Here is a 13,491-nt window from a genome sequence, read left to right as displayed (position 1 = left end):
TAGATGGATGCTCATGCTATCAGAATGATACAGATCTACTAGATGATTTGTCTTCCCCAGGATAATACTGTCATTCAGACTAGTATTTGGTTTGAACAGTCTCTAACTGTTGATCATTCACCCTTTTTTCCTGTAGCATGTTCAGTGGATGAAACAGTGTTTTACTGCACCGACTACAGAACTTTTCAAAAGCTCTTACAGAAGTGTCTTACTTTCTTGTCAATATTATCCGTGGTCGTCTGTCTTTCCTATGAATTCAGTAATCCTTAACGTGTCAACTTTTATAGCAGGTCAGACCTGTAACTAGTGCACTTTACCCAACTTTGGCTGTGGCCAGTAGTGGATGCCTAGGGAGAATGTAAGAACAGAGCAAACATGCAGTGGTGTTTCTGTGAAACACTCATCCAGCCCTTAGAAATTTGTCTCACAAGGACTTTTTGACTTAACCTTTGTATTTAGTATCCTGCCATGGATTTTTGTGTGTTCATTAATCCACTGGCTTTTTGAACACGTGCACTTTTACAACTTGCAGTGCTCAGTGGTCAGTTTCCCAGCTTAATTTGCATAGCACAAAGAACATACTTCTGTTTGTCTCTAGGCTCATTTAATGTCCCCTAGTTTTTGTTTTGGAAGAAGCTAAATAATTATTCCCTATTCCCTTCTTCAAGCCACTCAAGAGATTTATGCCCCTCTGTTACCATCTCTTCTAAATCTCTCTTTTCCAGAATGGTTAGTCCTACTTTAGTTATTCGTCACATGTAAGCTGCTATACAGTATCGTCAGGCATAGGAGCATGGTAATACTTTCTACTTTTTATTGCTCTTCCAGTAATTCCTGTACTATGGTGGTATTTTGTTCTAGCTGTAAGGATCTAAGAACACAGATAGAACAATGTTTACAAGCAGAAGTAGTTGAAATAGTAGAATATTAGACCATATCTGAAAGAAAAGATAGTGGGCGCCAGTGGAATGAAGGGATCTGAGTAGCCAAGAAAGGAGGAAGAGGGAGAAAAGAGGTGATAAGGTGGTTTGGCACAGATGGTTTATGGCCTGCAAGGAAGGGCATTATTCAGCATTCTAGAAAACCAGTAGCTTTATTGCGTCATGGGTTTTGATATTCAGTAGAGTTGTAAATTTTAATTCCCAGGCTGGTCTTTTAAAGTTGTTCTGAGAAAAAGGCATCTGTCATCAAAGATAGAGTCACTGTTTTGCAAGAAAGGTACACCCAATAGGAGGGGTTTTTTTCCATCTTCTGTAGGTTATCTGTGTGTGTTTATTTTAGTGCACGGTTCTTGTCCAGTTTCACCTACTTAATTACCACAAGGACATTTGCTCTATGTGAAGTATATTGCAGTCTGGGAACATACACAAATAAGATCCAGGATGTCAGTGGTTATACTGCAGAGATCTAATATAACAGTAGGAGAAAAGTGTTGACAAGCCTTTTATTTTTTTAGGCACAATATAGGTGCATTTGATGTGTTCTGGATGACAGGAAGTATACTTCTAATGATGAATGAAACTATGAGAATGAGTCTGGACTTCTAATTTCCTATTTAGCCTTTTGACTACTAATGAGGATTGAGCTGATGTTTTTGTAGAACTCCTTGTAATAATGCTACAATTTCATTCTAATCTGCTATTATTTTGTTTGGAGCCCAATACTGTATGTGTGTTTTCTTCATGTGTAGCATTTTTACATTTACCTACAGGGAACATAATTAGCCATTTTATCATGCTCACTCAATGAAATAAGGTCTATCTTCAACCCTTTGCAGTTGTCCTTTATCTTTACTACCCTAATTGCCCCGGTATGATCAGCAAATTTTATCATCTGTTTATTCACTTTCTGGTTTGCTATGTTGAATAGCATAGGCTGTTATTAATTAGTATTGCCAAAGAACAAATGCAAGTTTTTGGACAAGTTTGCTTGTTTGTTCTGCCCCTTGATTCTTGAGAAGAAATTGTGGTGGCACTCTCTGAGGTCTTAACTTCCTTCCAGACTTCTTGTCTCTGCAACATATTTGCGTCATGTTGCAAACACAGCGTATTATCATTAGCTAATGGCAGTCTGCAGGTAAGTAAGAGTGACTTAAGAATTTCAGCCTCTTTGAGAATAGGTAGCCCACAGTAGGGAGTTTCCCATTTAACACTCCTATATGTACTAACAGAAAAAATCCCTAATAGTCCTGACTTTCTAAGGACCCATATGATCTACATTTTGGGGCATGTTTTCCATTATTTGCAGGACAGCCTGGGTGATGAGGCAAAGGGGAGATGGATATACAAAAGGCTGAATGTAAAAAAAAAAACAACCCCCCAAAAAAGAAATAGACACCCACACCCCCCCTTTATAAATATGTCTGTAGTGTATATGTGATACGGATGTTCATTGCACCTGTTGGTTTACTTTTTAGGTTCAAGAGCCAGACCCTCTCTCTGAATGTATACCAAAGGAATCAGGAATATTTACTGGAAAATGTAAGTTCTTACATTAATTTCTTGCTTCACCACCACCCCGCTAACATGCTATCAAGGAGTATCTTATTTGTCAGAGCTGTACAGAACTTTGTGGCAGATGCCAGTTCTAGAATAAAGAAGAATAATTGAATATTTAAGGTAGAAGCTTTATTTACTATGGCATTTAGAACATTATATTGTAACAGTTGGCTTTTAATCTCAGCAAAATAACACAAGCCATTTGCCTAGTCCCTGAATGGGATTTGTAATAGCTGTGTCCATTACCCAGTAATTCTCTTCCAATCCTATGTATTTATGTAGACTGACTGAATTTTTCAGATCAGATTGACAATATAAACCCTATAGTAAAGCTACACCAGAATGTTACATCTGGTACTTGAAGTACCTGTTTTTTTTCTCTTGTACAAAACCAACTGTCTGTGGCCTTTAAATTATTTTCCAGAGAGCTTCTGGATGGCCCAAAAATTTCAGTATCAGTTTCTCATCTTTTGACCAGCACAAGAGAAATTGGGTTCTTGAGCCTGGCATAAAGTCTTTGGGAACCTGTGATGTGCTCTTTGAAAATACACACAATGCTGTGGCTTATTCAGCCACATATCTGTGAACTATACCTATGATCTGTGATCTATAACCCATGAACTATATATCTAGATCTATGAACTTTATCTATGAGCATGTCTGATCAATTCATATCTGTGAACTTAAGATGCCTTTACCTCCTCCCATTTCTCAAAGTGGGTGAAAAAGATAGTGAAGGTGTGGTTCAGAGCTCAGCAGATGCAGTCTCTCATACTGACAGGATATTGTTAATCAGCTGATGGGCTAACTTTTCTCTACCAGACAGAGAGGTCCTGATTCCCATGAGTTCTTGCAGGGAAGGAGCTGGAGAAAGCTGGTTGCATTTAAGGGAGGCTTTCCATGTCTTATGAAATGCAAATGAAACTCCAATTTAGTGTCTTACACAGGAAAAAAATGATGTTAATTGCTACAAGGGACTATCTTTGTAAATGACCTTGCACAAGAGCAAAAAACCAACTAGAAGCTACAACCTGACTTTTGCCAGTGATTTCCATGTACCCTGTACACGGGTACCTTGTTCCTTGTTCTCCTTATACTGTGGGGTGGTCCTTTAGACCTGGAGTGGGAGTCTTATTGCTTCTTCTTGTTTTGGGAAATTACTGGGAATTGTGCAAAACTTAGGATCAGTATTGCCTTTTTCATCTGGGACTCCTGGTAATAAATTGTGCATGGAGTCACTGAGGATTTGTATCCTTGACCTGTTGTAGGTAGTTTTCATCTCTCTCATCCTGCTGCCAGTCATGATGTCAAGGAGAATTAATGCCTCAAAGTGCGATTATCACTGGTACAAAGTCCAGCTAGTAGCTAGTTACTAAAGGTGTCCCTCAGGGATCAGTACTATAGTCTACACTGATTAACGTATTTTTTTTAAAGAACTTGGATGATGGGATAAAGTGCAATCTCAGCAAGGTTGTGGATGATACCAAACAGAGGAGAGTGACTGATATGCTGGAGGGCAAGGCTGTTCTTCAGAGGGACCTCAACAGGCTGAAGAAATTATAACCTCATGATGTTACCTAATGTAACCTCATAAAGTTCAGGGCAAATGCAAAGGCCTACATGTGGGATGTAATAACCCATGCCACAGGCCAGGCTGGGGGCCAGCTGGCTAAGAAAGCTGCTTCACACTGAAGGGCCTGAAGTCCTTGTAAGACCACAAGTTGAACAAGAGTCAGCAGTGCAGCCTTGCAGCAAAGGTGGCCCGCTGCCTCCTGGGATGTAAAAATAAGAATGCAGCCAGCAGGGCAAGGAAGGGAATTCTTTCCCTGTATACAACACTTGTGAGACTGTATTTGGAGTACAGTGTTAAGTAAGGAGCTCCCTAGGACAAGAAGAAAATTGACATCCTGGTTGCGAGTCCAGTGGAGGAGGGTGACCAATGTGGTCAGGCAGCTGGAGTACCTGATGCGTGAGAAAATCATGAGAGAGCTGGGTTGGTTTGTTCATCCTGGAGAAGAGAAGGTGAAGGGGAGATCTTCCTCCTGTCTATAGCTATCAGGAGGGTATAGAGAGGACAGATCGAGGCCATTCTCAGGGATGCACATAGGGTTGGGTTGAGAGGCAGCAGAAACAACAAGGTAGAAGACAAGAATTTCCAGCTGGGTGTTAGGAAATCTTTCTCACTCTGAGGGCAGTCAAACACTAGAACAGAGGTTGAGAGAGGTTTTGAAATCTGCCAGCCTTGGAGACATTCAAACTTCCACTGGATAAGTTTCTGGTAGACCTGATCTAATGGACATACTCTGAGCTTGGAGTCAGACTCTAGACCTCCAGAGGTCCCTTCCACCCTGCATCATTCTGAGATTCTGTGAAGGCATTGGGATGGTGATGTGAATATTAAACCTTGTGTGGATAGCTGCTTCACCCTATCTTTTTCCCTTTTGTTTGAAAATACGCTCTGGTTTTGCCTGAGAACTCTTGCATGCTTGTACACTAAGCAAGTTTAGTCTTAGCAATGGCCTTGGGAATAGCATCTAATATCAATGTAGTCGTAGCTCCAAACTTGTCAGGTAATAGAACTATTTATTTCTTAGTGTCCTTGCAAATGCTAAAGAGATCTTACGCCCAAGTGAATTTATGCGTATATCAAGACAGTCTCGTGTAAATTGCTATGGCTATTTATAGGTAATTGGGCTGGATGGCTTAATAGCTTTAATGCTTGTTTGTTTTATAGGGCATCATGACTACTGATGCTTCTTTAGACATTATCCAATCTGATTATTTCTGGGCTTCTGTAATACGTGAAATGAAAGAAATTTTTAATTAACAGTGATGGATTTTTATGGAACCTGATCAGATTGGAATATTACTTGTTATATCTGTATATGCTATCTACATTTTTTCAGTAAGGCATGAAACAGGTGGATCTGAAGATACACACACAATTTTTTGTCTGCCCAGTTTTTCTTTCCTATTTATTTTCTGGAGATGCAGGCTAATCAACATTGCTGCTTTTCACTAATGCTGTCCCATTAAAATACTTCCATGTGCCCAGTTCTGACTTGAAGATAGTAACTTAAACACATTAGTAAACCAAATTTGTTTTTTGGTTTAACTGTGAGTTGGTGTTAGCTAACAATTTATAGTTTTATGAGAGACTGGATTTATATGAGTCTATAAAGTCATTTAGCTGGCAAAAGATAGATAGACTTCAAACTAAAAGGTCTTCTCCGTCTCTGTGTAATCACAAAATCTGTCATGTAACTGCTTAAATGTATTGTTGAATTACTGTCAGTCTACAATCTATGTAATGAGACACTTGATAACATGCTTGATCAGGGGTTGTATAGTTACAAGTGAACAAGATGTTGGTAGCCCACTAAAGGGGTCTAACACAGATTTACAGAAGATACTATGCTATTCCATGGAGGTAGGCATGCAGACCAGGAAGTACCCAAATACAGCATATAAAGTTATTTAATCTAAACAAAATACACATACTGCTAATCATTGGGGCTTACATGCATGCTTATATTGGCTCCTCACATCAAACTAGTATGTATGTATGTAGATATATTATATGTATATTCTTTTATATAGGCCTGCAACTGAATTTTACCATGACCTGGGGAGACTCTCATTACCTTGGACTGACAGGACTTGAAGTGATAGGAAAGAATGGTCGCACATTAAAAATAAGTACAGAACAGATTTCTGCTTCACCCCAGGACTTAAATGATCTTCCAGAGTGTACAGGAGATTCCAGAACATTAAAAAAGTAAGTAGCAAAAGAGTTGGATTGTGCAAGCATTTTCTGCAGGGCTCTTTTTTTTTTCCTTCATGCCTGTTGTTTCCACCAACAGTTTTGGAGTTTATCAATTTTAGATGAATTTTACATCAAACTTTATAAAGTGACAGAATTACATAAGTTTTATTATGTTAACACATGTTAATGTGAACATGATTTTCATACCATCACAGCTCGTTCTTGGATTTCACAAGCTACCCAGGAACAGCTTGTTGTAGACACATGAATGAGATGTTTCCAAAAGATGGTGTTTGAGTTACAATATGATAAGATGCCTGGTTGGTATCTCTGCTAAGGACTTTCCAGGGAGAGATGTGGGTGTTCTGTAGCATCTGTCTATGCATATGCAGTGATATTTATGCAAGATTTCTGGATAATTTCAAAGAAAATTTTCAAGTTAGCAAAGGGTGAACATATATTAGGGTATTGCACAAATAGGTGCTGTTCTTTTGGCAATTCTGCAGCTTCTTTTTTTTGTAATTTCAATGAAGTTTTATTTATTGATAAGTATACTTCCTCAACTTGTACTTCCTAAATGGTAGCAGTATAGAAATCATAGGCTATAGGTCTGGAGAGGACTTGGCATTTGCTGTTATTGAAGCTGCATCCTGTTGTTTCCAGGTCATACCTCAATTTTAAAGGGTATTTTCAGTAGTAATCCTGTCCTCTGGCATGTTTATGGTCTTGTGAATAAGTTCATGAATTAGGACTTCTCTTTTCAAAGTCTTTGTTGAGTCTTCTGTAGAACCTTGTATTTATCTACATGTATGCTAACTCTGTTCTTTGTAATTTCTGCTAATCTAATACAGATGTCAATCTTACTTGTATATAATTCCTCAGTTCTTCTGTCTATTTGTATGAAAATCTCTTCTGTAGACATCAAGATCTAAGAAATGTTCCCATGAGATTCCCTGTGATGAAGAGGTTCTGGTGTTGGAGTCTCTCCAGACTCTACCATGATGGACCCAGATGCAAAGAAGTCATTTAGCTTTTCTGTTGGTGTCTTATCTTCTCTGAATGCTCCTTTTACAGCCTAGTCATGTGTTGATTCTACAGAATTTCTGGAGGGCTTTCTGCTCCTGATGTATTTGAGGAATTTTATTTGTGGTGCCTTTTGCTTCCTAGCCTTCACAGTCTTTTTTTGGCCTGTGCATATGCATTTAGCCTTCCAGAGTTTATGACCCTATCAATTTAGGGTTTTTTGATCATGAATTTTGTTGAAAGATGGCTTGTAATAACTTTTTTTATCCTGCCACTGAGCCAGGCTGGCTTTGATTTTTCAAGTCCTCCCTCTTTCCAATGTCTGTCTTAGTAAATGGGATACATTTGTTCTGTGCTTCCAGTATGATATCCCTTAATATTCTCTCTGCTGTGTGTAATTTGTTTTGTTTTGTTGCTCCTTTTTTTCTTTTTTTAAAGGTACTTCATAATTTTTGCTTAAGAACCTTGTTGGGCCCAAGAAATAGAGGCTTTTGATACTTCTGCAAGCATGTTGAATTTGAGTACGTTACAGTGCTCTTCAACTGTAGCATTTGGCATACGTCCTGTGTACTATTCAGGACCAAGTCAAGGATTATATCTTCTGTCATGGGCCCCCTAATCAGTTCTTCTGTGAAAGAGTAATTATTCAAATCTTTTTCTTTAAGGAACTGCCAAGTCTGGCACTCACTCTTCCACTAAACTTTTAAATAAATAGTAAGTACATAGGGCAGTGTACCAAAGTAATTACAGTGGGCAATTAAATCATATTCTGCTTTACTCCATCTTTGTATGCCATATTTTGTGGTAGAAGAATATAAAGTCAGAATTCCAAAATGAGGAAATAATGATATTAACTTTATCTAGTCAGCCTGAAGTCTGTGCTCTTATGAAAAGACATTGTCATGCTGGTAGAAAGCTTTTTAAACAAGTAGGAATGTGCCTAATTGTATGCATGAAGGAGGATGTGAACAAACTCTGCTTCTTCTCTGGGTTATCCAGTTCCTTGTCGGATTCAGTATAGTTGCATTGGCATAGTAACACACTGCAGAGTGCCAGATACACTAGTTTAGGCATGGAACTATATTAGTAAGTTATATTGTGTCTGGGCCTTAGAGTTTTGCCTTTAACCATTTTGGCACAAAGGTAGTTGAGCTTTCCTCTGCCTGCCCCTGTTCACACAGAGAAAACCTAAGGATTTTTCTGTTTTTCCTCAAACGGACCCAACTAAAAGAAATAGAGTTTTTTCTCCCACCACTGTCTTTAATTCAACAATTGTATATTATTTTTTGTTTACTCTGCTTTTTAATTGCATGCACATGGGCACAGCACAATAAGCCCTGGAAGCTGGAATTGGCATCTAGAAAAAAATTAACACCTAGTAAAGGACCTGATTTTCATGAGAAAAGCAAGCTTTTCCTTTTTTGCAGCTAATGGATTTTTCTCTTTGTAGGTTAATAGATGGGACTAATATCACAGTAGAGGATGACCATATGTGGCTTATTCCCTTCTCTTTTGGAGAAGATCATCTGCTCACAATCCATTTTGATAAAATTGAAAGTATTGCAGGGCTTCGCTTTTGGAACTATAATAAATCTCCAGAGGATACCTTTAGAGGGGTAAGTAAGAGAAAAGGAGCACTGCCAGCAAAAATATACAGCAGTGCATTGGAAAATTGGTACTGTGATGAATGAATATAGCTGCCTTAATGGATGACCATAAATCTTTCTAGATTGTCTGAGTCTGAATTTTGTGGCAGGTATAATGCATTTCTGTCTCCACAAACAGCAAATATTGAAAAAAAGCCAGAGAAAGTTTAGAGATCTTCACGGCTGATTTTTCTAAAAGACACATACAATAGCACATATTATTTTCAAGATACATGATTCTGAAGTGGTATCCTCTCAGTATCTAGTATTTAGGCCTACCACAAGATTCTTTATTTCCTGGAACACAGGGAATGGTAGAACACGGGATACTTCTCCAACAGGAATTTTTTAGGTAAGTTACTGTCGTGGTTTAGCCCCAGCCAGCAACTCAGCACCACGCAGCCGCTCGCTCACTCCCCCTACCCCGATGGGATGGGGGAGAGAATCGGAGGAGTAAGAGTGAGAAACACTCCTGGGTTGAGATAAGAACAGTTTAATAATTGAAATAAAGTAAAATAGTAATGCTAATAGTAACAGTATAATAATGATAATAATAATAATGATACACGAAGCAAGTGATGCACAATGCAATTGCTCACCACCCGCCGACCGATACCCAGACAGTTCCCGAGCAGCGATCGCTGCTCCCCGGCCACCCCCCCCCAGTTTATATACTGAGCATGACGTCATATGGTATGGAATAGCCCTTTGGTCAGTTTGGATCAACTATTCTGGCTGTGCCCCCTCCCAGTTTCTTGTGCACCTGGCAGAGCATGGGAAGCTGAAAAAGTCCTTGACTAGCATAAGCAGTACTCAGCAACAACTAAAAACATCAGCATGTTATCAACATTCTTCTCCTACTAAATCCAAAACACAGCACTATGCCTGCTGCTAGGAAGAAAATTAACTCTATCCCAGCCGAAACCAGGACAGTTACAGAAGGCCAGTCAATAAATACTACCTTTTCCAAGAAGCAAGAAGAGTCTCTAGAACTCTAAAGTTTATTAGGGAAAGTTGACATCTTCAAACAGTTTGGCTAAAATAGTTTAGCTAAAATTGTATAACATACCTCCTCTCTTCTTTTTCCAAATTGCATGTTTTATATTTTTTTTCATATTGAATTCTTGAAATTGACTGGAACAATTGACACCTGTTGGAGATCATGTTACATCTTGCTGTCACTCTGAGTTTGGCTGTCCCTCATTTCCCTGCTTTTTCTCAGAAGCTATACGTGCACTTGTAATGATAACAAAGAAGTTGCTGTTCGCTGCACAGAAAGTTTATGAATCCATTTGTTTCCAGATCTTCCCCTTCACATATAACTGTTGCATTCTTGATGTCCAAACTCAGTCAACAGACAAGAAGAAAAATGTTGGTATGTATTAAACTAGAGAGTGACAGGACAAGAAGAGTCAGCAAAGTTCTGGAAAAAATTCTAGAATTGAAGTTGGAGGCATGGATCCTTCATAGGACTGGGCAAGGTAGTGGCAAAAGTTGCAGAACTGCTTTTTGTAAATTTACCTTCCAGGAATTGCTTTAATATGAACACTACATAAATAGGAGGTGTTCCCTCTCCGCAACAGAGCCCTGGCGTCTTTTAATATCAGCATGGGGTGTTGTTGAGTGCCAAAGACTGGCCAAAGACTCCCAGAGGGCCAGAGCATAAGATCTTTCATTTAAGCCACAGATGATCTAAAGATTTTAACATGTGGCACATGATTTTGTAATACATTGCATTGACCCAACATGTTTGACACATGGGAGGGTTCAGGAGCATGTTGAGCTTACCATCTAAACATACTCCCTGTATAACAACTAGGGTTTTTTAGTAAAATCTGTTACTTAATTGATATGATTCGGCATAAAGAAAGGACTCTGCCCTGTGAGAGTGGTACAGCTCTGGGACAGTACACAGTGATGGGAGGCTTTCAAAACTAAATTTGACAAGGCCCAGAGCAACCTGATGTAGCTTTGCAGGCTTCTCTGCTCTGAGCAGGAGCTGTGACTGGAGACATGCAGCAGTCCCTTCCAACCTAAATCTTTCTGTGATTCTGTGTACAAAATGCAATATGAAGAACTGTCTTTAAGTGGTGACGTGGAATGTTTTTCACTACTGTTGTAAGCCCAAGTTTCTCCAAGGCAGAGCAGGGGAGAAAAGGTTGAACATGAATTTTCATACCAAATCAACTCCCTGTATGTGTGTCTCAGTTATTAAATGAGGGAAAGAAATAGCCAAATCCCTAAAACCTAACATAGAATTTGGTCTCTGGAGGCCAAACCAAGAAAGAAAGAAAGAAAGGAAGGTGTATTTTCACAGTTTACTTTGCTAGGTAGAAAGAAGAGGCGAGTTTAATAAAGTATGCATGCAGGTGGCACACCTGTAAGTCCCATAACAATTAGTGGGTACAATTTAAATGAGGAGTTCATACCTACAGTCCTCTAAAAGGATGAAATAAATTATTTGGAAACTGAAAATGCAAGGTATCTGCTGGGCCACAGTAAAGAGGCTTTAGACTGTAAACCTCGGGCATCATGACATCTGTCTCTTGAAGTATTGCTGTTCCTTCTAAGAAACAGTCCCCGGGTATGAGATATAATGATTTGCTAGGCAGCTGTGGACTGGTGGATTCTATTCACAGCTTTAGTATGAGGGTAATGGCAGTGAACTGTCAAAATGAAGGCTTGTGTACTATTTCCAGCTCTATGAAAAATTACCTTGTGAAAGCTTTGTTATGCGATTTGTAAAATGCTATGTGTGATGGTTGAGTGCCTTCTCAGATGATGAAAATTACTTAGAAATGAGGGCTGTAAAGGGCACATAAATATAAGCAGCTGTGGTATAATAGGTAAGATTTAATCTGTAACTCTCTAGACTTCCTATTCAATACGTGTTTCCTCAACTTAAATGCATTTCAGTGGGTTTTTCACTTCCTCTCCTTAGCCTGGCAGACTGATTCAACTGGAAAGTAGCATGCAGAAAAGTTTCTCATATGAGAAGGATATTTCCTTTCTTTGCTCCTAGGCTTGTTAAAGATGAAACCAGAAATAGTTATTTCTCCATAGTTGGTACTTATACCAACATTCCCTCCTAATTAATCTTCATGCTGTTTGGAAATGAACTGAGCACCTCCTCTAGTCTAGTACAATACCCAAGGTTTTCAAATCAAGAAATGTTTGTGTTAAAAAAAAAAATCTAAAATCTTCCTGAAAATTACTTGCTTTTGGGATATTGCATGTATAACTTACTGAAATAGTAACTGAATAAAAAATTGTTTACAAATGGAAAAAATATGAACACTGTAATGAGTATCAGGTCACTGATAATATGAGCTTTGCAGAAAACTCTGAATGTTTTTAAGTTCTTCTCAGATAGACACCTGAAATGGGAATTTTAACTATAAATATTGCATATATATTTTTAATAGAAGTCCTAATAATGAAAATTAAATAATTGCACACAAAACTAACTTAACCTCAAATTATCATATATACCTCAGCCAGTATAAAATCCAAAGATTAGAAAACTGACTCACATTATCTTTAGACTAAATTAAGTCTTTTGTTAACTAAATGAATCTATTTTGATTCAGTCCATTAATCAGCAAGCTTTCATCATAGTGCCAGTTACAAGGCTATCTTGTTGTATTTTAGAGGTATTATTCCTTCCTAAACCAGTAGTTAGTGAAAGACTCAGTGCAATAAATGCTGTTTGTGATTAACATTAAGTTATATTTAATGTATTTCAGGGCAAGATGCAGTGATAATTGTTGCTGCATGATTGAATTGCTATGTGACTGGGATCATGCATACAATACCAGATGGTTCTAATGGGGGAGGGTGAAGGAGCCAGGACTCCTGCATCACCTGAATAAGTGTGCCAGAACTATTTAGTTTAATCTTCAGAGATTGTATAAAATGTGCATGCATCTATGATGTGGACAAGGCTCAATTATTTCTGCCCAGTAGGGTTCCTCTTTTTATTTATATGCCCTTAGATTACATACAGCACTGCTTGGTAGTTGAGTTTGCATGATCCCGGAAAAGTCCAAGTGCCACCTGCCACAAAGATAAATAGAACTGATGAAATACAGGCTTTCTATAAATGCAACAGAGACACAAAAGAGTCTGCTCTTGAGAGCACACCAGGTTATGTGATTTCTTAAAGGCTAGCTTTAGCCAGTGCTGAGCAATCAGTCCTGATCTAGCAGTGCATTCAGGTGCATGATGATTCTGTCTCCTCAAATCACCTTTGTGACATATCATAGAATGGTTTGGGTTGGAAGGGACCTTAAAGATCATCTAGTTCCAACCTTCCTGCCATGGGCAGGGACACCTTCCACTGGACCATATTGCTCAAAGCCCCATCCAACCTGGCCTTGAACACTTCCAGGGATGGGGCATCCACAACTTCTCTGGTCAACCTGTTCCAGTGCCCTACCCTTACAGTGAAGAATTTCATCCTTATATCTAATCTAAATCTACCCTCTTTCAGTTTAAAGCCATTACCCTTTGTCCTATCACTACATGCCCTTGTAAAAAGTCACTCTCCAGCTTTCTT

At 38.7% G+C, this 13,491-nt stretch overlaps 1 protein-coding gene across 4 annotated transcripts in view; it reads left to right on the top strand.

The window, feature by feature from the left end:
* Window positions 1–13,491, top strand: part of KATNIP (katanin interacting protein) — a 66,842-nt gene that overhangs the window by 39,080 nt on the left and 14,271 nt on the right. For all 4 annotated transcript variants that reach the window (XM_075718399.1, XM_075718398.1, XM_075718400.1 and 1 more), the window contains 3 exons: window positions 2,417–2,480; window positions 6,099–6,276; window positions 8,738–8,903. In XM_075718399.1, coding sequence (XP_075574514.1) covers window positions 2,417–2,480; window positions 6,099–6,276; window positions 8,738–8,903 — 408 coding nt within the window. The remainder of the gene's footprint in view (window positions 1–2,416; window positions 2,481–6,098; window positions 6,277–8,737; window positions 8,904–13,491) is intronic.

This window comes from Pelecanus crispus, chromosome 11 (assembly GCF_030463565.1).
Source record: "Pelecanus crispus isolate bPelCri1 chromosome 11, bPelCri1.pri, whole genome shotgun sequence".
Lineage (NCBI taxonomy): Eukaryota > Metazoa > Chordata > Aves > Pelecaniformes > Pelecanidae > Pelecanus > Pelecanus crispus.
Note: the sequence above shows the minus strand (reverse complement) of the source record. Positions and strands in the feature narration are given on the sequence as shown.